Raw genomic sequence first — 27,997 nt, 5'->3', positions numbered from 1 at the left:
CGTGCACGCATCGTGTCGGGAGCGCGCAAGCGGGGGCGGTCCGGTCTGGAGACTTACCTCCTCTCCTCGTTTCTTCTTCTTGTTCTTGTTCTTGTTCTTCCTCTCAGTGCTGCTTTGCTTGCTGCTGGTTTATCGCTGCCTCCACCACGCGAGTTTAAAGAGCAAAAGGACGAGCCGCGGGAGCGAGCGAAAAGGCGGCCGTGTTACTGAGGGTCCCCGTGACCGTCTCTTCGATATTTTGGGGGGATTAAAAATCACGCCGTATCGCAGCGTTGACGGCCGAGCGCCAGCAGGTAAACACGATGAAGTCTAAGCGAATGTCCCGTGGAAAGTGTTTCTTTTTTCTTTCCAATTACCGCCGCGGAAGAAGAGAGGGGGGGTGGATGTACGGGGTACGAGCCTCCCTTTGTGCGGAAGAGCCAGGGTCACAATGTGGACGCTCGACGGTCGGTCGCCTCACAGCCGGCCCCACCGTCGACCGTCCTCCTGCGGCCGCCGTCGTCTCCCCAAAAGAAACGCCTTCTTTTATGCGGCTTTTCGTCAAGTTTCCAACTCCGAGGCCTGGTCTTACCCCCTCCTCCCCCGTCTGTGTTTTAAACCCCCCGGCGGCGATGTTGTAACGCACCCTACTTTTAGCCTCGCAGCTAGCTCCCCTGTGACGTTCAGGGACGGCTCGGTTTCCAGCCCCCGCTCGACCCCTATTGTGTGTTGTGCCCCCACAATGCGGCGGCTTGGCGCTTGTGAACGGCGTAGGTGACTGTTGCGACGCTTGACCGACCTCGGTGTTTGTTTTTGGGCATCGTAAACCCTCGAACGTGCATCGGCACGGTTATCGTTCCATTTGAGTGCCGACGTCTACCACCGCCATGAAACGCCCCCTTCGCCAGCCCGTGGAAAAGGCGAGCTTGTTGTCTGTCCACTCCGCCATCCAGATAGCTTCAACTCACGTGAATATGCAATTATTTTTTTTAAATAAATATATAAATACGGCTGTGTTTTCACATCCCTTTTGTAATTCATTTGATATATGTCCTCGTTTAGCCATGTTTTGCCGCCCGCTCAGGGGCCGAGATTGGCGTTAATGACGCCATCACAGTGGCTTCGCTAATGTGTCACGAATGCTTTGTTGTTACCTTTTAGCTTACATTTGCCTGTTGTGCTAAGATAACCACAACACTACCTAAAGAAATAAATAAAAAGGCCATATTATTAGAGTTGTTTACAAAGCTATCCCATTCACTAGGGAGGCAAAATCATGGGAATTTTCAAAGTTGCAAACTTTTCTCGGGAATTAAATGGAATGCGCGGGAATAAATGAGGAATTTTAGAAATGTAACGTTCTCTCTTCGTAGTAAGCTTCAATATAGGTGGGGAGAATTTATTTTGAGCCCAATTCTGACTAAAACTAGATTTCATGCAAGGAATGGTGGGCTAATTTGATTTTGGAGTGCCTCAGTTTATGATGTATTTTTTTCTGAGTTGCCAGCATTTCTTTAAATAATTTTTTTTATAATGTTTTTGTTTTTTGCTTTGTGTTCCAAGCCAAATTTTAAGGCACAAGCGAGCTTCAGATATGCTGCCACTTGAGCGAAATAGGGAAAAAAAACAAGTGGATATTTTGCGCTGACCGGCAACTCGCCACTTAGCACTATTTTGCTGTGAATCGTGCTAGAACTACTAATCAGAATTCTGCGCCAGTGAATGTATACTAGCTCATGGTATACTGGTTGAAATGGTCGCCTCTAAAGTTCAAGGTCTCGGGTTTGAATCTCATTGTCTACATTTTTTTTAAACTACAATTTCTTCAAGCCTTGTCATGAGTTGCAAACGAGCAGTTTTGTTTCACGTACTTATTGGAGAATGGAACAGTTATGTGCTACTGCCTGATAGCACTTTCTCTGAGGGTTTATGGTTTATGGTTTAGGCTAGGCTGGTAATGTCGGTAACAGCCTATTTCCAATGGTAAAACAAAATGGAAACTTTGTAAAAAGATACAAAAGGGGGTGAAGCGAGGCAGGAACCACGTTCAGTCCATGACTTGGTCCAGCGATTGACCAATCAGAGCCATTCACGCCAAAATGTCCACTGCCCCCCCCCCCCCAATGGAGCCATTAAGATACTCCAATGCTTTTGCATGCGGGCAAGGAGATGACAAAATGTATTCATCATTAAATATGATCCATTTCCATTCAAGTACCCTCAATTCCCAGATAATTCCTATGTTATTGAATAAACAGTTAGAATCGCATGGGGAAGTAGGGGTGCACCAACTCTATAGGTTTCAGAGCCTGAAAAACAAAAGTTTAAAAGGCGATCTCAAAGGATTAGGGAATGCTTAACACTTTTTGGGCGGGTTTGGTGTTTGCATTGTGAGAGATGCACGAGCATCAGCTCGATATGGCCGGTAAAGTTTCTGAGCCTAAAGAACTTCAGCAAATGTTGACAAGAGGTCTCAAAACGTTTATGGTTCTGGTTGCTAAATGCTAAAAATAGACTTTTTAGCAGCGTAGGGTTAGGATGGGGGTGTGCCAGATTTGTCTTGGCATTGACATGTTAAAAGGTGTAGTAAAGTCTGTTCATGATTAAGTGTCAGTGTACATGTGACAATTCTTCACAGAGACCTCACAGTGACATTGATGTTGTGTACGAGCACCCCGGCGTTGACACGAGTCACCTGACTTGATGTTTTCGTGTTGTTGATTTCTTTCTTTACCCTCATGCAGGGCCAACCATGTCCAGCGAAGTACAGAGACCGGACGACAGCCCCAGCACCAGCGGCGGCAGCTCGGACATCGAGCAGCGCGAGTCCTCGGTACCGACCGAGCAGGAGCGCGAGCAAGCGCAGCCCAAAAAGAAGGAGACAAAGATCTCCAGTAAAACCGCTGCTAAACTGTCGACGAGTGCCAAGAGGTAAAACAGCCCCCTACCAGCACCTCTTCCTACCCCCCCCCCTGCTCCTCTAGTATGGAGGGTACACTGGGTTGTTTGTTAATATGGTGCCCTAAGGCTGTGAAGCTGCGTAAAAACCACCGTAGTCCCAAAGGTATTGTCATTTCAAACATGCCTGCTATTCAGCGGGACTGTAAACCTTCTTTTGAAAGGAAATAATACACACGCACGCACATATCAGTGGAGCTTCATTACCCTCAATGGAAACATATTCGTCGCTACAATGGATTTACAGTGAATTTCTGTTTATCTCGGGGGATACGTTCCAGAGACCCGTCCGTAATGGATAAAGTTAGGGGATTATCGGTTTACCTGTCCTGCACGCTTTAAACAAACTTATGAAAACACTTTTTTTAAAGTATTCCTTAACATCTTCTGTTCTTATTCTCTCGCTTAGAAGACCTGATGATCTCTGCTAACTTAATGTGTGTTCCCTCGCATATTTTCACGTTTTGCTTCTCGCGGTTTCACCTATTCACAGATTTTCTTCGGGTTTTTTTGCACACACAAAAATTTGTAGTCACCCTTTTTGTGTATTAACCACGTTAGTTTCGTCTCTCGTGGCATCTCCGTACCCAGAAACGATGTTGAGGAGCTTCATGTAGTGCCTTGTGGCCATCTTGTGGCTCCTCTCGGAAATTCTAAGCCTCTTTGCTCAGTTATTCATGAATTTTCACTATTCCAGATATGCCATTGATGGGCTTATCATAGATTTGACATATAACCCTTCAAACAACAGCGACTTTAACACACACGTGGACAAGAAGCCGAAGCGCATACAAATAGAACAGAAAGTACTGACAGGCATATATTTTCTCTGCTTCTGTGGGAAGAACGACTAGTACTGAAAGCCGAGTGGATCTTCTTGCTTTTAATTTCTTCCAATAGACTTTCAGTGACGTTATGGCGTGCAGCTCTTAAAGCGAGACTGGCGGAATTGTCATTTTTTTTAATCTAACATGGAAGTGTTGGTATGTTCATTAGGTGAACATTTGTAAGTAGCACCAGAGATCCATAATGTAGCAGCAGTGCCAAGGATGATCTGCAGTATAATAAACATAAGGGAATACAACTATTCAGTGCTTTCCTCAAGACAACCGCAATAGTGGAATTGTGTGCAAAACCTTTTTTCCTTTTAATTTACCAGACTTAAAAGCTGAAAATAGGTCCACCAGGTTTGAAAGCTTTGAGTGGCTTTTCATGTGGCAACATTAGGAAGTCGTTGCTATAAAGCAACTTCCTGTGCATTTTTGAACGATGTTCAGATCACATCATCGTCATCACAAGCAGTTTCCAGCACAAATTAAAGTGTTCTCTGCTGAGATAAAGTGACAAGGACTGCCTCACCAGTCGATCTGACATCTGTTTGGAAACCACACGTCAGCAGATGGACATGGTTTGAGTTTGAGGTTTTATCGTGACAGAAAAATTGCATCATGACGCGTTATTTGACAAGGTAGTCCATTATGCGGTTTTCTTTTCAGTTTTTGATGTCCGTGGTGTCATAACAGGTTAACTGCTGTTTTTACACACGGTAATACAACGAAAGATAATTTTGAACTTGGATAGCAAGGATGACTTTCACATGGTAAAACTGCAGTCTTTGAATGTGAGCTTTGTTTTTACTATCTTGCTTGATTAGAATTTTGATAAGCTCTGTGTGTCGTTAAACTGTTGTTATTTTTTTTCAAATGTCTTTTTGTGCAACCTTGTTTTTATAATCATTTCTTTGTAAAGCGCTATGGCTTGGCCCTGAGCGTGAATGGTGTTGTACAAGTATATATGTGCCTTTCCTCGACTTGCCATCTATCCATCAATCCACGCATTCAGTCAGTCAGGGGTTGTTTTCAGCCACTGTTTGAAATCATAGTTTCCCTGTCACAAAACAGCCGAGATTGTTCCAAAGGTCCTTGAAATCTATCCATCCTTTTAGTTTTGCTCATGTGATGACTAAAATATCTATCTAGCTATCAGCCATCTATCATTGTATTTGCTTTGAGTTATTGTCAGCAAAACAACCTCAAACACAGCGAATTTATTTTTGTTTATCTTTCCTTAAAGACTGTATTCAGTGTTAAGTGCGTCCCCGATGGAAGCCACTAAAACTAACACTTCAAATGTCTCTTTTGTTTTTCTTTCAGGATTCAGAAGGAGCTGGCTGAAATTACATTAGACCCTCCTCCAAACTGCAGGTGAGACGCTCTTATCTGCTCCCCGATGATTGCTTTGCTCATGTACAATGGCGCTGCTTGCGTGTGCGCGCGCGCCTTCTTCACAGTTATGGCTGCAGTGAGAGCGTTAAAAAAGAGCTGTGGTGTCACCTTTTAAAAGCAGTTTCCATTCTTGTATGATCGCAGCCCCCCCCCCCCCTCCCCCTTCTCTCTCTCTCTCTTCTGTGTGCTGCAGTCAATGCTTTTCTATCTCTCTCTCTCGCTCTCTCGGGCCTTTTGAGGACGAGAGATGTTGCCGGCGAGCCACATGCCCCGTCGGGGATGCCGTGCAGGACGGAGCTATATCAGCTTCCGCGACGCCGTCATTGATGCCGCCTTTGTTGGTTGTAGTTTGAGGGAGATGATGGCGTTGTTATTGTTGTTTTCTGGCTTTGTTCCTAGGGCGCCCGTTTGCTGTCGTCTGGCCGTTGGCTGCCTCTTTTATGGCGGGAAACAAAGCACAAAGCTAACGGTCTCGAAGAAGACCCTTAATTAGTCTTCAACGTCGACAAAAAATGTCAATTAGGTTCTTGTTTTCTTTGATTTACCCGGGAACTCATTTGCTATACACACGTCAAAGACACTATCGCTATCTCAGGAGGCTGTTGTGTTAGTGGTGAAGAGAAGGTTGATGTTTTCTGGCTTTCTAGCTGGGGTGCCAGTTAACCGTTGTCTGGCCATCGGTTGCCTTGTTTACAGTGTCAAGCAGCTTTTTCAAAGACACGACAATGTATTTTCATATGTACAAAAAAAAAATGCATGTTCGGTCTCTCAAAGACCTTTCGTTGTTGGTGGAACGTTTAACATTTGTTAGGTTTGTTGAACACTTGAGTTGTCAAAGACGCAACATAACCATGAGTACGTTAATACTTTATGAGATGGTTGCAGTCTGAGATGTTTTGTGGCTTTTAAAGCAAACCAGTTTGCGCGCGAGTCATCTGACCGTCGACGGTCTTGTTGACGGTGAGAATCAATCAATCTCACTCGCCGTCATACGCGCTAAACACAGAGTGAACCTATTCACTGCAGCTGCCAGGCCAGTTGTGTTCTGATACCCAAGGCTAAAAGACATGTTGTTTTCCTCGAGGACTCTATTTTAGACCCGCCCCTCCCTTTTTTGAAAAATAAAACTAGGTTGGCTCACATGGCGGATTTGGCTGGAGGAAGTAATTTGAAAGTAAAATAATCGCCAGAGGAGATTTTGCAGTCTTGGTGGGGGGGACGAGTTGTCCGGGAAACAATTAAGCTTCCTCAAGATAATCCCTTTACAATGTGTGTGTGTGTGTGGGGGGGGGGGGGGGTACCTTCATCTAATAATTACTCTGCGGTGATATATACAGCAGCAGCGGCGACGCGGAGAAGCGGCATTTTCTCAGGCGTTCGCTTGGTATGCTGCTCGCTTCCCGCTTTTTCCCCGGACCGAGCTCGCTTGAAAGGTTATTCATTTGAGCGGCTGCGACAAATGGAGTCACAGGCTGTTGGCCTTCTTCGGGAGGCAGGAAGGAGAGCGGCGCTAAAGACATCCACTTGGGAACGTTCCACAAACGCCGCACCGGCCGGGTGGGTGGGACGTTGGGAGAGTCCGGGCTGGGGGCCAGTTGATTTATGTCATCTCCACTCCCTTGCACGCCACCTTGTTACCAAATCGTCTTCAGTTTAATCTGCGGAGAGTTTCACCATGCCTTGCTGTGCAGGTGTATCGTTATTTAATTAAGTGGATGTGCTAATTCAGTGGTTACATATTTGTCCATTGTTGCAAAAGTGACAATCCTAATTGAAGTTAAAAACAATAAAAGAAAATCTATTGTGCACAAATAGCTTTTGGAAGATTTATGTGGTACAATAAAACCTGCTTTATTGCGACTGATCTTTAGCACCTCCTGCATATTTGTAAGCAATTGTTTTTTATGGGTTTTTACAGTACAGTAGGCCCCCACACATTGATGATTTTATTTTGGAGGGGGGAACCTATCCCCCATTCTTAGTGGAAATTGTTTAGTCTTAGTCTTTTTAGTCTTCTTTTTTTCCCAACCTGATCCTGTCCCCCATAAATAGTGAGGGTCCACTGTATATAGGCAAGTCCAAATACAGCGTTGCCAGCATTTAGTTTAGTTCCACATTGCGCCACATGTGAGGCAGCATCGAGCTCTAATGGAAGACATAAAGAGTAAATGAATAAAGAATTCATCAAAATGCGGAATATCGGCGACGATTATCGGCGCAGCTGATAATCGGTCTATCCCTAGTTGAAAGTGTTCATATAGGCAATTATGAAAATTTTTAGCATGAGGGTGCATCAATTACTAGCAGTTTTTCTGTATTTGCAGCAGGTTTCTATCCCCGTCATATGGCGAGCCTTTACTCAAATTGTCATTATTAAAGCTGACGTTCTTCAAACGGCAACAGGAGGAAACCTGAGAGAAGACTTGATATGGTCATTATTCCCTATTGTCACACGTGCTGATGCAAATGAAGCTGCATTTGTACGGAGCTCCCACCTGCACGTGCGTCGCTGTCGTTTTAGTGTTAATTAAACACCCCTGCGACAAAAGAGGAGCTGACATCCAGCGGGCCGTGTCGTCACCTCCTTTTGTATGATGGTTTTATTCTACCGAGGGTCTCATTCTGCGAGTGAAAGGAGCCGTCGCGCGATCCGAGCGAAGTAGATCAAGCGACGTCGTCATAGAACGCGACAGCAACGCAAAAGAGTTAACAGACGTTGCGTCAAAGCAGCAGGAGCCAATTAAACTGTAGTAGGCGTCAAAACTCAATACTTGAGTAATAACCCAACTCGTATCCCACTAATCCGGCTCTAATGAATACACGAGTCACTCCATCTACATGTACGTCCCCTGGAGATGGTGCTGGCTTTTGATTGACGCTACCACAGAGTGCTATTAATGTTTATTATTGTGCTTGTATGCTCCCATCTGTTGTTCATGTTATTTTTAGTTCATCGCTCAATGAAACTGGAGGCTGTTTCACACAGAGACCCCGCAAATTTTGAGACAGATCATTCGATGACACGGCCGTCTGGTGTGGATTAAGTCCCGGGTGTTAAACTTTACACTTAGGTCCAGCATTCCCTCACTCACAGGTGGTACAGCTCTGATACTAGCATAAAGTGCGAAACATTTTCAGCCTGACATGCATTTGAAAACATAAGACACTGCTCTGTATTTTAGATTCCAGTCAGGGGGATTTCATTTGTCTCCTACATCTGCTGTCCTGTCTCCTCATTTGTTATCTCCTCACTTGTCACGTCGCCTCCTCCTCCTCCTTCTCCTGCTGCGTTTATCACAAGGACGCCTTGGATTTAAGTCGTTAGTTTTCCTCGTTCATCACGTCAAAGGCACAGCCGGAACTCTGTGCCGCCCGCCTCCGTAGAGACGGCGGTGTAGCGTTAGTCGAGGTATTTCACTCTTGAAAGAGTTGTTTCTCTTGCATAGTGAGTGTCTTTAGGTGTTTTTAATGTGCTTTTTCAATTGGCAACCGAAAACACCTTCTGTGGAGAAAAAAAATCATTGAAACATCGCTGAAAGGTTTTTATGCCCCTGAGGAAGTGGGAAATATAGTCGTTGGTTAAAAAAAGGCGTTGAAAAATTGATGACATGCCAAAAAAAATACGGTTAGATTTTTCTTACAGCACACTTGAAAGGAAACATATTATGGAAATTTGACTTTTGTAAGTATATTTATGTCCCTAAAAATGGCCGCCCACACATCATGTGTGATATTAAACAAGTAATTCTTATCTGCCTATTTCTGAATGTGTTTGTAAGCCGTTCCACAGTCAGTCCACACTGTGAAACACTATCATGTCCAAACCAAGAGGTAAGCACTGAATTTTGTTGATGGACAGACTCGTGTTTGCTTCTGATAAGCAGCACAAACTTGATTTCTTGTTGAAGCGAGGGTGCGGGGGGGATGCATTTGTTTTGGCGTACGTGCCAAGCGTGACATACACACAATGTTGTGACAGCGTTGGAGCGAGTTTGCCATTTCCAGCTTTAGCTCTTGTGATCAATCAGTAATACACAGATAACGTCAAATTGTTCCTTTTGTCCCTATAGTGGCCAGTTCTGGCCAATTGAAACTCATAAAAATAACAGTTGTTATTATTTAGTTATTTACAAGATGAGATCATACAATTTTGCTGAAATAGACATTCATTAGGGTTAATCAAGAGTTTTTAATAGCTGAAGTGGATTGATCAGTGTCATTATTTGTTTTTTAATCATAGCATCCAGCTGTTTTTGAGCCACAGGTTCAAATGAAAAAAAAATAAAGATTAACAATACATCTCACCATGACACTGTATTGTGGTATTTGTAATTAGTGAGAGCCCATAGCATGTTTTTCTGTTAAACGTGTCAACTGGTCTCAATCTGTGTTCTGCAGCGTAGCGCGTTGCGAGATGGGGACATCATAGCCAGGCTCCAAAAATTGTCTGTGGCATATTTCACAAGTAAACATGTACCACGCTGGTGTCGTTTTTAGTCAAACCATATCTATACGCTTACGCCTCGATACGTGTTGTGATATGAATAAAAGTTCTTCTTATCGCACAGTTGTTGACTCGTTATCGAACAAAACATTTTGGTAACCAAGACGGAGTCTCTCTCTGCGCTGCTGCCCTCGTTCCTCGCCACCTGTCCCACGCTCCTCGTTTGTATGAATATTTTAAGACTAGAGGCGATCGTACTAGCTGGAAGCAAGTGACCCGAGGCTAACCGCTATTCTCATCCTCAACCATCTTATTTTCATTCTCTCTGACCCAAGCAGAAGACTGTGTCGACTTGTTGGCTGGACACGTCGCTGCTCCCCAGAGCGCGCTTGGCGAGTGATGACAGCTGACAGGCGAGGCAAAAGTCCTCAGTAAATTGGCTGATTGAAAGATGAAATGCCAAAAATAGGCGTTAAGCAATGAGTCAACTTTAAACGTTAATGCGGAGTAGTTGGTTCAACCCTTAGGATTCATTGTAGCTGTGCCAGTTGAATTGAATATTTATGTTTTCTACCAGATTCCATCACTTTTCGTACAAGGGACCAATTTCCTGTAATATGTCTACTCTTCAAAAGAGGCCTTGAATGGCCTACTGCGCTCAATAGAACAAATGACGGGAGCAGGTTTGATTCTCAGAAGTGGAGATATCCTCTGCTGACCATGGAGAAGAATTGCATACATTTAAGAAGTGAAAGCTCCCTAGTTTGCTGACTGTAGAAAGACAATGCGTTTAGCAATGTTAAAAAAAAAAGGGGGGGGGGATGTGATTACACGTTTTTTTTTTTTTTTACTTATAACCAGAGCTGATGTTGGTTTAAGTAACAGTAAAAAGCACAAACATGAAAATTCTTATAACTTATATAACCCTTTTGGCAGTAAATAAGATTAAAATGTTAGTAAAATCCAACAAGACCTCAGGGTTAAATGTGTTGCTTAACACGGTGGGAAAAGATGCTAGGAATGTCATACATACTCCACTTGATATCTTATATCATCTCCAAGTAAGCTACTTTACCGCACGTCCCATCCTCTAACTCATCATCTCCGCACTATGACTACTCCATTTTGGTCCAGGGGGGGACCTTGTGAGTGACACAGCTAGCGTTACTCTTCAGCGGCGTTGCCATTACGCGCAGCAGGCGGCGTTATCAATATTCATGACAGGGAGGAAGGGGTTTGGAGGAAGCGGGTGTGAGTTTCAGGAAAAGCTCGCGGGTATTCAGCGGTGTTCGACGACCCGTGCGGCTCAACTGCAGTGATTGTTGGCTGAAAGATGTGAAAAAACAAGCCAAAACTGTTTGTGTTTGACCTCGGGTGATCGATTGGCGTTCTGTAGTTGCCCTCACGTCCTTATGAATATTAATGAATCATATCCACCCTCCAGTCTGTGTGATCCCCCACGTGACATTGACCTTTTTAGTGCTTTTACCCTTTGACTGCACAATGAGAGCCTTAAAATGAAGCATGCCTCAGAATCAGAAGCGCTTCTATCAAGGTGAACCCGAGGGGGGGGGGGGTGTTTAATGTGATTTTGTAGCTGAAATGTACAATGTCAATAGCTTATTTTTACTTAAAGTTCCTTCAAAATTGCTGAATGGAAGCCATCTGTGTTTTGTTTAAACTAAAAAGAGGCTGCATTTGTTTCACACGGAACCCAGCAAAGGGGCGCTGAACGTCATAAGATTTCTTTTCTAGTAGGCTGTGACGTCATATTGGCAGTTATTTTAGTGCATTTTGACTGTTTTTCAAGACCCACACAATATTGTGTTCTGTCAAAATACAAGCAGAGAACCTACCAAACGAAAGACCACACTCATCTTTCACCAGAAAAAAAAGTTAATTTCTACTGTTTTCTGTTCTTCAGTAATTAGCAGTAGAACATTAGTTAAAAATGAAAATGAATGGATGCTTTAATGACGAGAGCTGTTCTTTCTCATGCAGCAAATTAGTAGAAACATTTATAAAAAAAAAAATAGAGAGTAATAGCCAAGAAATGGCCAACTGAAATCGAAGCAGGGAGGGATCTAAAAAAGTGCCTATTTGACAAATATATTATTGTGTAAACATACCTTTTATACAGGTGTCACTGGGCAGAATATTGGCATACCACCCATGCCGGTCAGTACTGCTGACCCAGAAAATGGTTGAAAAAAATACTTGTTTAAAGAAGCACTAAGGAACTTTTCAACCGTAATAAAATATTTTCATAACTCTTCTGATGAAACATCGACTTAAAACTAGTTGAATGGTACCTTTGCCATGGCCTGAGGGGTCTGTATCATTTTTACTGGCACTAGGCAACTTTGAGGAGGATGGTAGGAACTAGAGGTGTGAATTGCCTAGTACCTGGCATTCGATTCATAGGTCACAATTTGATTCGATACAGATTAATCCCAATATGAATTTATAAGTTGATTATTGCGATTTTTTTATTATTTTTTTACTCTTAAATTTAGAAAATACTTATCAGTAAACTTGTACATGTACACTGTAAGATTTGTATGAAAATGTATTCGTTTATCTGAAACTTCAGGCTTATAACTGTGAGCCACTGTATTTAACAATCTGTTGCCATCTGTTAAATAAAATATTAAGGCTTAATGTTCCATTAATATAACATTCTTCCATGCTTAAAGTGTGAATATTTCCATCAAAAATGTATTTGACATATCGAATCGATTCAAGAATTCCGCGCTGTAATATCGCGATATATTGGCGAATAGATTTTTTTAACACCCCTAGTAGGAACACTGCCACACAAAAAACGACAACTGTGCCGACTGCTATATGGCATACGTCACTTACCCCTTTACCCATTCGTTACAAAGACAGAAGTCAATTTGAATGCCGGTGCATAATTACTGCTTTCCTGGCAGAAGCTGCAAAACAACTGAAAAGTTTTGTCTGAGGAGACAAAAGAGAAAAACAAAAAAGAGAAGCTACCCGGATAAAAGGACAGTCAAGGATCAACATTGGCCTGGCTTTCGGTCGCTGGTGAGAGCTAAAAAAATGACGCAATGCGCTTGTCCTGATGGGAAATGCGGTCTTCCTTTAGGCATAACATTACCGCTTTTGTCCATATGGCGCCGCTATAATCAACGTAAACTGTAAATTCCGTAGTGTTGCTTTAAAACGGAGTTAAACATACGGTCAACTTGGACTATTTCACAAAGAGGGACCTTTTCTTTCTAACTTGTCCAGTTCCTAATTTTCCACACGCAACCAGGAAAATAATTTTCTCTTTGCTTGGAAAAGAAAACATTAGCATGTGTTGAAAAGAACCACTGCTCCCACCCCCCACCCCCTTCTCCTGACACCAGCCTGAGTTTAATTTATCCCTAATGTTTTCCACTGCACCACTAGTGCCTGATTCATGTCTGTCATTGAATCCACAGCATTCTCGTTGTGGAGGTACTTTAGCGGTAAACATTTGTCCCAGGCTGTAATTGATGGCCTCGCTCGGAGCGTGAAACACAGGAGCGCTGTGGACATTTTGCCATTATACACGCTGCACACTCTTCACTGTAGTAGCAGTCGAGGTTGTTGACAAAAGTCATTTTATGTCAGGTGAATAAACACGATAACTTAGACCAGGTGAACGGTCACCCTGATGCGCTGTCGTTCTTTTGTCTAAGGTCTTGCCGCACAATGAGTGAATAAATTGCACAAGAAAGACGCATCTGCAGCCTTTGGAATGGCTCTTTAAAGACTTTTCCCCTCATTTATCGGTGTGAAATGTCATTAGCATCGAGTGTGCCAATAAAATACAGACTTATTAGGCCAAAAAACTCTCAGGATAAAATGTATTTCACTATTAAATCTTTAGTCCCAGAAGAAGACATGACTTAATTAAACTCATTGTTTAAACCAAAGGCAAATGCGGCTCTTTAGTCTGGATTTGCATTGCAGGTCCAAGTGCCTAATTCCCAGTGAATATTACCCTGAAGCTTGATTTGGGGATAAGGAAATCATGAATTGGATCAAAATTGCAATTTCTGTCCGAAAAATCACAATTCAATCTTTTCCTGAATCGTTCACACACATCTGCATTGTTGTAAGTCCATTTACACCTTTTAACTCATTTGCTCCCAAAAACATATAAAAGCGTTCAATTTTAAATATTGCCATGGTCCCAAAAACATATTTATAAGTTTTTTTATTGTTTTTTTTTTTATCTATGCTAGAGCATACAGAAGTCTTTGATGCAGCCTCTGACCTGATGAGGTCGCTCAAGCAATGGTAGTTATTATAAAAAAGCCAGCAGGTGGCAACAGAGTATAAGAGATCAACCAGGGCCATGTTGCAAAAAAGCTATTTTCCCCAGTTTCTTAAACAGATTTGTGAATAATGATGAAACTTAGCTATATTCTAATGCTAATTGCTGCAAAACGTAAAACAGATAGAAATATACTTTTTTTCCTGATGAAAGAAGAGACTCTAATCTTTCTTTTGGGTAGGATCCATGTTTTTATAGCAATAGAACACAATATTATGTGGGTCTTGCAAAATCTGTCAAAATCCAGTTGCACAGCCGGGAGCGAAGGGGGTTGCTTCATTGAAAATGGCTGGGAGAGAATGAGTTAGACGTACTAGATGCTATGATCGCTGCAAAAAGATGACACACACTATGACACTGAATTGGTACTAAAGTGCTGGGTCTAATAACAGTCTTTACTGTTTTTATGATACTCTACTGTCAAACAGTCACTTCCTGTTGGCAATTGGACAGACACGGTTATCATCCTGTAATGTCAAAGTTTGCGCGATATATCACCTGTCTTTAAAAAATAAGTACATTTTTGTGCGATATAGCGAGCGATGGCACTAAAAGTGTTATCAACACTCGCAGCATTCTCTCGTAAAACATAGCATCGGTCGCACCTGCCGTCGTAACCACCATCTCGCGCCGACCTTGCCCCTCTTCCGAGTCAACTCGTTGAAATGGGACGGCATTAAAGAACTCCGTTGGGGAAAACATTTTCTTTTTGCCAAGCTGATGGTTTTTGCGCCAAAGTTCCCGAGAAGTAGCCAAGCGGCAGCAGTGATCATTTCCATATATATGGAGTGACCTTTTCCTTCCCAGGATGCATTGCAGTCGTCCTATTCGGCAGTTTAATGGCGAGCGGCCGCTCATTTCCTTGACGCAAATGTCAAAAGATAAACTAGTGAGCCCAGCTAATCAGCGTTCACATCTTACACCGTTACGGCCGCAATGAGACCATTCACGCGATCATCATCGCAATCATCACCATGCTGATCAAATTTGTATTATATTCTGTAGGTCTCCAGAGTACAAATGCATCTTTTTAAAGCATATTTACACTGAGATGGAGCAAGAAAAAGGGACTTTAGCAATACGACTTTTCCGAGATTTCAGTTTAATCCTCTTTGGCGCTGGCCCTCTGACGTCAGCATTTCTGCATCCTCTGATTGGTTCAACCATAATTCAACCACTGGTTGTCCATTAATAGCTATTTTACTGCTCCGTGTGTTTTAAAGTCATGTAACATCTATGCTAATTTCCATTAGCTCATCTGTGGCATTATGTTAGCATTAAGCTCCTAGACTTTCGTTAGACGTAATTTTATGTTTTGGTTGAACATTACTGCTTATATATACAATCAAGTTTATGTTTATGTTCACGTTCAGCTAAATTGCCAAGACACCTGAACAATATGTTACATCATAGAGCTTTGCCGTGTATTTGTGCTTTGTAAAATTGCTGTGGTAGTAACCTTGGCTTTTACCCCGCATGATTTCTTGCCAATTTCCCTAATGCACTTTCTAAAGTCTAATGTAGCAGTAGTAGTACAAATAATAGCTCCTTTTCATGCATTTCACACAAATTTAGTCATGTGACACTTAGCTTAATGGTGCCACATGTGATCCCAGTTGGAACAACTATTATTCAATGTTGTAAAATCATTTGCTTTTCAGTGAAATTAAAGCCTCTCTTTTTGGAGCAGCAGTTATTGAATGTGAACGTGTGTGCGCGCGGAGCTTTTTGAGTACAGCCGCGCACAAATAAAGCCATTATCTGCATTATTTACTCTTCCGACTCGTTTCCCCCCACCGTTGGCGCGCCGTCTCCTAATGGCGCCGCCGCTCGCTTCACATCTCCTTTTCCGGCATTGACGCTAACAGGAGAAGAGCTTTAATGAAGCAATCTTCTTCGCCGCTGACCGTGAAAGAGCCCTGCCGCCAATTAGCGTGCGGCTACGTGGGGCAGAGGTGACACGTTTGGCGCAGTTTGTTTTTTAAGCGTGCCGTTTGTTGTTAAATGGTGGCCGCTGTTACTTACTGATCAAATATGCACATTGCTAACCTGCTTTTTGTTAGCATTGACGTTAACTGCTTATATAAACAGTACAGTCATTTCTGGACTACAAGCCGCTACTTTTTTCACTTGCATTCGACCCTGCGGCTAATACAAAGGTGCGGCTTATCCATCAGATCATAAGGGAGCGCACTATAAAGAAAGCGCAAGAGCGTCAGGCAGAGCAAAACAAACCAAGTGAGCCCAAATGCAGTAGGAGAGACAGAACGAGAGCGAGACCATTTGCGCCCTCATTATGGAAAATAAAGTAGCGGGAACCCGGTGCGGTAATATTAAAAACACCTGCGGTGTACAGTCGGGTGCGGCTTATATGTGTCGTATACCCCAAATTTAGCTAGCGTGTCTTAGTCAGGTGCGCCCTGTAGTCCAAAAACACTGTATTTATTAATATAATGCTGCTGACTATTCCTGCTGCTGCTGTTAATTTTAACTTATTTAAGGCATACATTTATGGGAAAAAGAGATTAAACTAATCTATTTGTGGTTTAATGAATCGATATCAGGGAAATCGATTCGATAACAATTATTAAAATGTTTCTTCTTCTTTTTTAACCCACCCCAGCATACAGTAGTATTATTTCACTCTCACCAGTTTGGATAAACTGGATGGGATGGTACTCGGTTTTACCAACGAGTACTGTTCGGTACGTACTGCATGGAACAGTATGCGCTTATGGATTGGGTTTTTTCCCCGGTATTGTGGCTTGTGCCACAGACGTCCAGTTTTAAGGTGTGACGATTAATCCTACACAAGATCACTCATGAAATACCGAAAAATTTGCTAACTGACGTCAGACTATATCATTAAACCAAATGCATTTCATGCTAGCTGTGCATGATTATGGCTACATTGATAATCATGTTGATTGTTTTTGATCATTGAAGTTGTGATTATTAATACAAGAAAGCAATTAATAAAGCAATACTGCGGCAGTTTGACACGAACTACGAATCATCATCTGCGTCAGAAGGAAAGGTCTGTTGACAATTTTTTCAGCATTGTGTTAAATTAATCCTTTTTTTTTTATATATATATATATATCAAAAGTAGTAAAGTTATCAGTACTCTGTATTGTGAGTACTGAGTACTCAAAAAGTGAATACTCATTCAATCGTTCATTAAAGGCCACATTTTTCATGTTGACTGCTACCTGTATAATTATATATCTCTGTTGACGTATCCTCTGTACTGGTTCATTGTTCATAGAGCAGTAGTGGGGGCTGGGGTGGGGGGTGTTGTTTATGAACCCTCCCCGTCCTCCTTTTCTCAGCGAGCTACAACAAAGATTCCGGCGGAATAAGCTTTTTTTTTCCTCCTCAGCATCTGGGCCGCCGTCTGACGAGGCGCAAACGCCGGCCTCTGGCGAGAGCTGAATAATGCTCGGCGTCTATCATTACCCTGCGCAGACATCAGCACATCGTGACTCGCTCTCATACACACGCACACACACACACACGGTGTCAAAAGCGTGGTTCGTGAATAAACACCTCATGACCCTCCACAAAGAAGCAGGCTAGCGTAACAACACAATGTCATAGTGGCTCTGGTTTGATGTGGTTCTCTAGATAATTCCTGGAGAAAAAAAAACCTTGGCTGCTTAATTCTAAACATTTGCTTTGCTTTTTGTGATTACGCGCACCATCTTCAAAACACATTTGTTGCCTCTCAGACAAAAAAAATTGCTGTGTAATTGATCTGAAGCAGTTGCTGTTACAGTAATATTCCTAATGCCAGAGGAAGTCTGAGATGCACAAGATGGGAAATGTGGATCCTGAGCGTCTAATTTGTCTCTTCCCATCTACCTTTTATTGTCCACACTGCAAAAACTAGACTTAAAAGAAAGAAAAATAATAATAAAATGGAGTAATGTGTTGATTAATTTTAGCAAAATTCTCTGTAACAGTTATTTGAGGGTTTATATTTACCACAATATCAACGCTAATTCCCCTTAGCCCATTTATGGTGTTAGACAAAAAAAAATCCTTCGCTTTGTTGGTGGTCCGGGACGAAGCGGACCCCGGCTGTCGGAGCACCTTCCCGCCTGAGCGTAATAGCGGCGGACAGGACCTCGGCGAGAATTCCGCCCACTAATGCATCCCAGACCCTTGGAACAAATGACCCAAATAGTCAGTGAATCAAGGCATTTGGCTGACGGCAGCAGCGCAGATGCAGAGCTGCTTGCTCAGAAGCTTCTCACAGGCGTTCGCGGAGGGAGGACGCCAGCTGCACCCTAGGAAAGATTTACGCCCACAGGACACTTCATTAGGTACGCCTGCGGCCAGACATACAAGACACAAATCACAAGCTATGACTTTACAAAGATACTCTCGTTTTTGTCGAGAGGTCCTCATTTAGATGCACACCCCTATCGGTTAGGGTTTCAAATGAAGGTTTGAAGACAGCGACTTTTCATTTCTTCACTTTGCTTTTAAATGCCCTTTTAAATCTTTTGTTTGTAAATAGTGAGACCTGGACTGCACATGACCTTCACTTAATGAAAACCAAAGTGGCGAATGATTCCTTTTTTTGAACACGTGTAGTTTACAGTGTAATAGTTATCACTTGTGATTTGTCCTGGAGGATAACAGCTCCCATCCAAACAGCCAGACGTACGAGTGCCCTCTAGCTCCAAGATCAATAGTGCCTCATGACAAACACACTGCCTCTTTCATTCCACTGCAAACACACACTCTGGCCTTCATTCCAAGTCAACTCGACACTTTTGGCTGCGAGGGAAAATGTTTGCACTTTTGCCATCTTCAACCGGCCATCATCATCATCGCCATGATCGTCACAATGATGGCTTTACTGTCAATCGGGGGTTTATGTATTACTTTCTGCGGCCTTTCATTTGTTCTTCCGTTTGTCTGTCCGTCCATCTAAACATCTATTAACCTATTATCTGTCCATCCATCCATCCCGCTGTCTGTCTGGCCACCTGTCCATCTCTCTGCAGTGTCTGTCCATTTGTCTCTGTGTATCACCTGTACGTCATCAACCCACCTATCAATCTGTCTGTGTAATCCATCCACCTCGCACCTAGTAACATCTGTCCAGCTGTCTGTTCATCATCCGTCTATCCACCTCCACCCTTCTAACCAGCTGTTTATCAATCGTTAATCTATAATCTGTCCATCTTTGAATCAAGTATCCATCTATCAACTGTAATTACAGTATCTATCTATTTACCCACCTTTGTCTGTCTCTAGCTCGCGCTCTATTGCGCTCCATCGCCGTATCACTATCTCAGAATATCAATTTCACTCTATTGCTCTCTCTATGTATCTCTCTCATAATATATCGCTGCCTCTCTTGTTATCTCTCTGTCTATCTATTAAGGCTGCCGCAAACGATGATTTTGCCGGTCGACGAGTCGGCGATAGTCGCAATTAATCGACTTAAGCGGATCATATGTAAATCACATCTTATCGCAAGCAGCTGCTCTTGCATAACCGTTATTAGCTCACAGCTTGAATTCTTTTAAGATATGTGCAAATTAAAAATGAATACATTCAACTTTGATGGTTGTAGCAAACGCGTTCCTTTGCGTGCTCCTGTTTCCACTTTCTGCAACGCATACATTCTGGTGGCGAGGGAAAGTGAGCAAGCGTGTGTGTGTGTGTGTGTGTGGTACTTGGTGTTTCGACCTCACTATTTTATGTATTATAGCTCTTAAAGTGGGGCCTCCTAACCCTCTTCCCCTGCGGGACCACATCTTAATCCTGCCTGGCATCATAATCCATCAATTCTGTCCTCTACACTGATTGACTGACGCTTAGCAAAGGCTTTCACAATTGCAGCAGCATTTATTCAACTGTACATCAAATTATAAATATAGTTGACAACATTTGTCATTACCATCGTTGTTGTTATTTTCGGAAACACGCAGTACTTGGCATGCTCAACCTCCATGTGGCCAATTAGGATATTGGATGGTCCTGCATTCTCAATAGAGCAGGCGCACGCGACCTCTTCCTCTTTTGTGGAGACATCTGTGTCTTCATCGATCATAAACGATATGCAGAGAGCAAAGACTGTCTTTATGGCCAGTCTTCACAGACTGAACATATCCAAGGTTGTGGTGCGACCACGGATGTGCCAGAGCCACACAAAAAAAAAACCAGCAACAATGTATGCCTTCTTTGAAGGGTTTTTGTAAGGGGGAGATGATCTTGTATTCAGTACAGTAGCTCTGTTTCTTTTCTCTCTCTTCATTTGGATTACAAATGTGCATACAAGCAGCATGTTGATCGGCAGAGATGTATGGACCCCTTTGCCCGAATGCAAACCCTGGAATGTAGTATGAATGGAACCACGTGGAAGGCCAAAGCGGTTTGTGTACACACAATGCGGAAATGATGGAAAAATGAAAAAAAGAGGGGCGACTTGAAACCGCAATGCCTGTTGGAGAGACCCATAGGCCTACACGCGTACCATCACAACTTCATGTCTATCATCCACTTGCTCCTTTATTTAACTGTCTATCGTCTTATCAATCGATCCACCATCAACCCGAACCATCTCCAACTTGATATCATCCGTCAATCCGCTTGTCTGTCTTGCTTGATGTGATTGGAGGCCACAGCCGCAAAACAAACACTATCTCGGAAATTCTTTGACCTTGCAAGTCGACACATGCGTCGACCTTCCGCAAATAATAGTAACACACCCTTGAGCTTTCATCTTCCCGAGAAGGTCAAAAGCGTGACGACGGCCGCTGTAACACGATCGCCTCTTCTCTTATTGTTCCTATCTTCTTCCTCTTGATAAAAAGGAAAATAAATCCCAGCGTTTGTTTTGTGTATGGGAAGAAACAAAAGCCAATCCCCAGCCGGGCCGACGTTTTCTCTCGGACTCTCCGGAGATGAGGCGGCCCGTAATGAGCTAATTAAGTAAGGCTTAGTCAGCGGGGGCCTCCTTGAAGAGAGGTGGCAAAGTAGATTACGCCTTGACACCGGAAAAAAGGACGCCAGCGATTCCTATTTGTGGAGAATGATCTTATGGTGGGGATCTGCTTTCAGGAAGTCTCTGTTGGTTTTTGTCCAAATAAAAAAGACAAGTGGCGATATCACAGCCTGGAGGGAAAGCCAGTGTGGGGCGCACACATACTTAGACACACACACACACACACTCACAATTTGTGCAACAGCAGGGGAAGGCTTGGCATCGAACACCCTTGCCGGTAATTACATGAAATCACAGGGATTGTTCATTGTTCCCCGGCTTTGTGATGTGGACATTGTCCTGGTGTCTCGCTGGCAGCGTTCCAGCTCAGGGTCTTATCGCAAACAACACTGGAAAGGGGGGGGGGGGGGGGTCTGGATATGGAAATGGTATTAACTGCAACAGACGTGACTGTCGGCATTCAAGCAGCATCTGGTCAACATGGAGCCTGCATGAGATCTGAAGTCATTGCTCATTACTGTAAACCCCCATTTACCGAGAAGGATACGTTCCAGAACAACCCGCAATAAGTGAATATGTGCAGTATACTGCCAAATGTGATGTACATTTTTTGTTGTTGAGTTTTATCCCTCCCACGTGCATGTGAACTAGTGCTGACAATTTTCCCATTAATCGCGATTGATCAAATTTCTTCTACTTTTGTCTTTAAAGCTTGTAACAGATTTTTACTTCAGTAAAATCTTGGAATTAATATAAAATCATGAAATGGAAAGTATATTTAAAATCAAAGACTGTTCTAATAGCATTCTTTGAGCCTTGAATCGAATACTTGTCCTGGAAAATACAACTGTTAACAAAACGATCAAAATGGACTCAAACAATTTTCGAGAACTTCTCGCTTACAGGTTTAGTTCTGCTCACTCCAGCCGAATGTTTGCGAGGCCCCGAGGAAGTAACCTGAGCAGGGAATTTTGCTCTGAGATGATACACCCAAGGCGTACAACTAATATGCTATTTGAATTTGGCTCTGCAAAGTGCGCAAATTACCTTACAGTTCATCAGAAAGTAAAACTAACAAATTTGTCTAAATGACCGAGTTAACAAAGTTGATTTTTTTTTTTACGCTTAGCTCATTCAAACCCCAAAACATGTAAATAAGTTTTTTAATATTTTGTCCTTCACTTCCAAAAACGTATTTATACGTTTTTTATGTTTCTTTTTATGAAAGAGCATACAGAACGCTTTAATACAGCTTCTGACATGAAGTGGTGGCTTAACGTAATGGTAGTTAATACAAAAAACGGCCAACAGGTGGCAGCAGAGAATGAGATCAGCCAGGGCCATGTTGCAACAAGCTCTTTTTGCCAGTGTTTTCAACAGGAATGTGAATAATGATGAAACTTAGCTATTTTCTAATGCTAATTGCTGCAAAACGGAAACAGATACAAATGTACTTTTTCTTAACTGATGAAAGAAGAGACTCTAATCTTTCTTTTGGTAGGTTCCATGTTTTTATAGCAATCGAACACAATATTCTGTGGGACTTGCAAAATCAGTCAAAATCCAGTAAAACAGCCGGGAGCAAAGGGGGTTGCTTCAGTGAAAATAGCTGGGAGTGAATGAGTTATAGCTCAATTAATCTCCAGAGTTACACGCTTTAATTTTGACAGTACTAACATGTCTTCTTGTTTCCATGTGACAGTGCCGGCCCCAAAGGAGACAACATCTACGAGTGGAGGTCCACCATCTTGGGACCGCCGGGCTCCGTGTATGAGGGAGGTGTCTTCTTTCTGGACATTGCCTTCACGCCAGACTATCCCTTCAAACCCCCCAAGGTAGGTCACTCTTCGGTTCGGTCCACATTTTTTCGGCATTTTCCTTCTTAACTGGGATGAATCCGATCCTGGTGACCACTGATTTTGCCTGCAGGACTAGGCGAGAAGTTTTTACGCCCAAGGTCTCACTTTTGTCACGCTGTTTGTGTGCATTTGTCACGGTCAACTATTTTGAGTTTGGAGAGTTTGAAAATGGGATTTCAAAGCATGGGATTGCCGGTAGTAACAGAGGGCCTGATGGTGGCGGTGTGAAAGGGAGTAGCACCAGCACCGCGAAGGTTTATAAGCAAGTTGTCAGTGTGCAGGCACAGGCGGCCAATATAACGGTTGTGTGTGAAAGGGGCAAGCACCTGACACATCCCATTGCAAGCACGATGTTTTACCGCAGTGCACCCCATCACCCTGCTGACGCTCGTCTCTCCGTCTTTGTGCTGCGCTGTCAAACCAGCTCACCAGACCCCGCCCACATTTCCCCTCTCCAGAGGGCCTCGGGTGTTTCCGCCTAAGCCCCGCCTGCCACATGCTCCCCCCCTCCCGTCCCCCAAGCTGTGATGTGAAGCCAAAAACCATTTTCTCACACGTCGGCCTCCTCTGTAGTCCACAGCTGCTCAGCACTCCCTGGTGGTGTGAATTCTACAGACAAGGTCGGGTTATTTCTAGTGATTTTTTAATTTTTTTTTGTAAGTAGTGATAGAGAACTTATTCACTGCCACCTATGTAGCCTATACATTCGTCAAGTATGTTTTTCCAATGGTTGGCGCAATAGTTTATCATCCATCCATCCATTTTCCAAACCGCTTATTCCTCACACGGGTACGATTGATCAATTCTCTAATTAATGGACAACGACCTCGACTTTAACTTAAAATTCTCCAAACTTTTTCAGCCTTTCAACAAAAGCAGTAGGAGTAAATATTGTCAAGATTACTGTAGTCCTCAATGAAAGATGACAGATTATCTTTTTATTTAAACAAATAAGGCATTTTTTTTCTTTGGGAAACATTGATCATCAACATGTTTGCCTATTTTCTGAATTTATGTTTTCTGCACTGTCAATATAAAATACAATGTCCAGTTTTTTTATTTTTCGTTTTTTTTTATTCATCGATTTAAAAATAATAATAATAATAATAAAAAATATAAAAAATACAGAAAATTGTTAGTTTCAGCCCTATAAACCACTTAAATATATATTTTTTAATCCCAGTAGATGGCAGGCTTGTATCACGGTATTTGTGATCAGCACAGCTTTCGAGTAGGAGATAAAGATCAGGTAAAGAATATTGGCTTGTCATGTCGATTATGAGGGGGCGAAATACCGTCAGCATCTCACACTCGAACAGAGTAGGTATGTTTATGGCATAAACGGAGTATGTGTCGCAGCACGTCGTAGAAAGCGTGTGTTACAATTGTGAGAAAAGATGAGCCAGTTCATGAAGTGAATGGCAAAACGCCATTGTGGTGAGTCAGCATGGCTCACCTAGTCGCTGTGTAAAATATTATTTTGCCATCAAAAGAACTTTCTCAATCATGTTTTTGTTGTTTTATTGTTTGCGTGTCAAAATAGTTGTTTTATTTTTTATGCATCAAAGTCAGGGTTTTGCTTGTTTTCTCCACTTTTTGGTCAGAATCTAGTGTTTTATATGAAAACAAACTTCTAATGAAAGAAGAGTCTCCTTTCTCTTTTGCTAGGTGGGGTTTTTATATTGTCACAGAATGTGATATTCTTGAAATTTGAATGAGTTCATTCCTTCCAATCACTACAATTACTACATTGTGAATGACTTTTTTTCTGGCTCCTGTGTGCAACTTTCCCCCCCCTGTGGCTTATTTCTAGTGGTATTGTTAATTTCTATTGTGCAAGGTGGTGTGGTGGTCATTCTTCATAACCAGCAAGAGGGGCCTTCACATCAGTCGAAAGGCATTGACGTGTGTGACGTGACGCAAGCGTGCCGTGGGCTTTTTCTTTTGGACTCTGGATCATTTCTTGTGGTTGTGTTTATTTCTAAAGTCAATCTTATTAGCCTGCAAACACCATTCAGAGTACAAACAGGCTTATGTAGGAGGTTTGGGGTTATTTATAACGTCCTGTCTTGTGGGAGTTTGGCGAATGCCAGGGCCTATTAGAGATTTCCTCTATGTGTGTGGGGCGGTGGTGGGGAGGCTCGGGTGCAAGGTCAGAAAGACCAGATGTTAGTGGTGGGAGAAATGAGGCAAAACACTGGACTGTGTGTTAAATCCAAATGGATGTCCAGACCCCTTAGGATGTTTTGGGGGGAGGGGGTGGGGGGGCAGTTTAAGTGACTTCTACATTCTGCTGTCACACAGTGAGACTAATGTCCCATATAATCGCCTGTACCTTTCACACAGAACCCAGCAAAGAGTTATCTTTACTTTGCGCGATTCCCTTTCACACAGCCAATATCCTCCCTCCAACATTCTCCAGTAAACTTTGAAACTAAGGCTGCAATGATTAATCAAATAACTCCAATAATTCAAATACTAAAAAAAAAGATCAAAACAGAATATCTGCCTCAAAGCAAATAATTTTTCCACACGGGCAGACGCACGCACCACTCTGTGTAGAAATAAGCTGCTGCGATGGCGGCGAGCCAAGAGTTAAATAGTCCATAAAATAATGTCCAATGTTTGGGATCATTTCACACTTAGCGGAAGATCAAGTGCAATGTGCACCACAACAGCACTTCTGCGATTGTCAACACAAGATATTATTGTTGGCTAATCCAGTATAGCCACCATCGCTAGTTAAAACACATGAGATCAGGGACAGACACAGCCGCCAGTGCACTTTCAGACCCTTTACTGAACTAATGCTAAGAAAGCAAACACGAGCTGCTGATGGCCACAATTCTACACTCGCATTTGCTGACACCCACATCACTCACCAAGCCAAGCTCTGCTTTTAAAGCCATGCTCGGTCACAGATACTACGGTAGAACGCGAGGATGGGACCCCAAGTGGACAAAACAAAAAATACCTGCACCTCCCATGAACATTATTATGTTGAATAATGCAAAAATAATTTTTAGAATAAACTGCAGTGCAACTTATTTCAAACTTCCACATTCAGTTGATTTTGAACTGTACCTTTCACACAGAACCCTGCAAAGGCATATCGTTACCTTGTCGGACTCTTGCTAAAATGGTGTTGATGTTTGTTTGTAGGTGACTTTCCGCACTCGTATCTACCATTGCAACATCAACAGTCAGGGCGTGATCTGTCTGGACATCCTGAAGGATAATTGGAGCCCCGCCCTCACCATCTCCAAGGTGCTGCTGTCCATCTGCTCCCTGCTTACAGACTGTAACCCAGGTAAGGCACAAAACAATGTTTATTACAGAAAGTCAACTGAGGTGGACAGTCGCGGAATCAAATTACAGTTATGCGGCAATTGGGATTTGTTTTGAACCACAAAAACATGGTGTGATTGTCAATGAAGAATGGATGCGCACAAAGCACAAAAAAAAGTTTTTTTTTTTGTAACATGAAAAATGATCACCTAAAATCTTACGGTTATGGTTGGCCACTAATGATATGTTGTCCCACTTTTTCTTCAGCCGACCCCCTGGTGGGAAGCATCGCCACACAGTACCTGACCAACAGAACCGAGCATGACAGGATAGCCAAGCAGTGGACCAAGAGATACGCCACATAGACACACACATGCACACGTACATTTGAGCCACGCTCTTCCTCCTCCTCCTCCTCCTCTTCCTCCTCACTCTACCACTCTACCTCTTTCTCCCCTTGGTCCGTCAAAGCACACTCGCTAAGTGCATCGCTGTACCCAACCCTCCTATTCTTCCTCCTCCCCAAACATTTTATGTGTTTAAAAAATTAAAAACACACAAAAAAAAAAAAAAACACAAAAAAATCCTCTTTTTTTGTTCCTTGTTGACTTGAAAGCTTCTTTTTTTTTATACAAAGAGTAGTAAATTTGGGGATTTTTATTTTCCAGTATGTGAATGTTGGAACTTGGAAGTATTGTATTGGAAATAAAAGACACACAACGTTATAAGCAGGGGTGCACATAAGTCGGCGGCCGGGTGTGCGTTGAAAATGTTAAGTGCACCAGATTCAAGTGATGCAAATCGCTGTGTTCATGTAGCTAGTATCTTACATTTTCTTTTTTGAGAGTGGTAGGAGCAGCGGACGAGGCTCCTATTGTTGTCGTTTGTAAAAAAAGCTTGTTCTTAAGAGCGACCGTTGCGAGTTGAACTAATGTGTTCCTTTCTCAGTTCAGTTAAGCTGAGCTGCAGTGTGACAACAGTGTCTGAAGCGAGCGGCGGGCTTCGTTGGTGTCACAGCGCAGCGGCCATTACGATCTGTCAAAATGTGTTTACTTGAAACCGGTTTGTGCTGCATAATAGATTGGGGACGAGCTCGAACGACGCCCCTTGATGGATTTCGCTTCTCAAATCCTTTTATTTACCCTTGCTGACACCTTTTTTCTTTTTTTCTTTTTTTAAGCCTACACGTCATATGGTAATAATACCACTGACTGTAAAACAAACAAAGTAAACAAAAGGTTGCCAAACTCTTCCAAATTGCAGCGGTACGAAGAGACGTCCAATTTGAAATAAATATTCATCCACGGCGACAGGAAGAGTGAGATCAATTCTACACTGCCTCCCCCGCCAGCCATGCCGCCCTGTGCCACCGCACATATCGCGCATGCCAGAAACCGCCACTGACTGTTATTAGTCTTTTGGGATCCTCCAGTGAGGTCAGTGGGTCGGGCAAAAATTGAGCATCAAGCAGCAAACCACCGGTGAAAACCAGACCAAAATAACGTGCACCCCTGATTATACACATCATCCGCATTCTCCTCTCACGACACACACACATGAATATATGTCATTGTCATTTTCTATTTGGCATCTGGAAGAAAATGTGCGCTTTTTACTTTCTCCCCTTTTTTGTTGTTGTTGTTGTATTTGTCTCGACGTGCATGGAACCGGAGCCTTCATGCTTGATGCTTTTTAACTTCCTCCGCTTTTTCTTTGTACTGTATGTATTTTTTCAAAGACTTTTTTTTTTCAGGCAGATCACACGACAGGAAAAAAAACCAATTGTATGGTGTGTGTGCGCGTGAGTGCGTGGAGGTCTGCCTGCGAGAAGAGGGCAGGACTTGTATATTTGACTGGCTACCCGCGCCGCTGCTGTTGTGCACTTGTATTACTGAAAACACCCAATAAAAACACACTGTGGTTGGCTTGTGAGAAAACGAC

At 42.8% G+C, this 27,997-nt stretch overlaps 2 protein-coding genes across 6 annotated transcripts in view; one reads left to right on the top strand and one right to left on the bottom strand.

Annotated features, from left to right (window-relative positions):
• Positions 1–577, bottom strand: part of znf385d (zinc finger protein 385D) — a 115,474-nt gene extending 114,897 nt beyond the window's left edge. For all 4 annotated transcript variants that reach the window (XM_086078634.1, XM_086078635.1, XM_086078632.1 and 1 more), the window contains exon 1: positions 58–577. The gene's annotated coding sequence lies outside the window, so the exon portion shown is untranslated. The remainder of the gene's footprint in view (positions 1–57) is intronic.
• Positions 11–27,996, top strand: LOC147172537 (ubiquitin-conjugating enzyme E2 E2-like). 2 transcript variants are annotated; one of them, XM_086078640.1, is made up of 6 exons: positions 11–293; positions 2,724–2,910; positions 5,091–5,141; positions 22,612–22,744; positions 25,931–26,078; positions 26,324–27,996. In XM_086078640.1, exons 2-6 carry the CDS (start codon positions 2,732–2,734, stop codon positions 26,419–26,421), a joined length of 609 nt encoding a protein of 202 aa, XP_085934766.1. In that variant the 5' UTR covers positions 11–293; positions 2,724–2,731; the 3' UTR covers positions 26,422–27,996. The 2 variants fall into 2 exon arrangements, with proteins under 2 accessions (XP_085934766.1, XP_085934767.1); XM_086078641.1 differs by lacking the exon at positions 11–293 and adding an exon at positions 783–947.
• The last annotated feature ends 1 nt before the right edge of the window (position 27,997 follows it).

This window comes from Leptonotus elevatus, chromosome 6, assembly GCF_054856555.1.
Source record: "Leptonotus elevatus isolate MCC_2025b chromosome 6, RoL_Lele_1.0, whole genome shotgun sequence".
Classification (NCBI taxonomy): domain Eukaryota; kingdom Metazoa; phylum Chordata; class Actinopteri; order Syngnathiformes; family Syngnathidae; genus Leptonotus; species Leptonotus elevatus.
Note: the sequence above shows the minus strand (reverse complement) of the source record. Positions and strands in the feature narration are given on the sequence as shown.

Bases quoted from the DNA above. Each gene is read 5' to 3' on its own strand.
- LOC147172537 (XM_086078640.1), top strand. From the start codon at position 2,732: ATGTCCAGCGAAGTACAGAGACCGGACGACAGCCCCAGCACCAGCGGC. The intron at 2,911-5,090 runs GTAAAACAGCCC...TTTTTCTTTCAG, and splicing joins CTGTCGACGAGTGCCAAGAG to GATTCAGAAGGAGCTGGCTG. The intron at 22,745-25,930 runs GTAGGTCACTCT...GTTTGTTTGTAG, and splicing joins ATCCCTTCAAACCCCCCAAG to GTGACTTTCCGCACTCGTAT.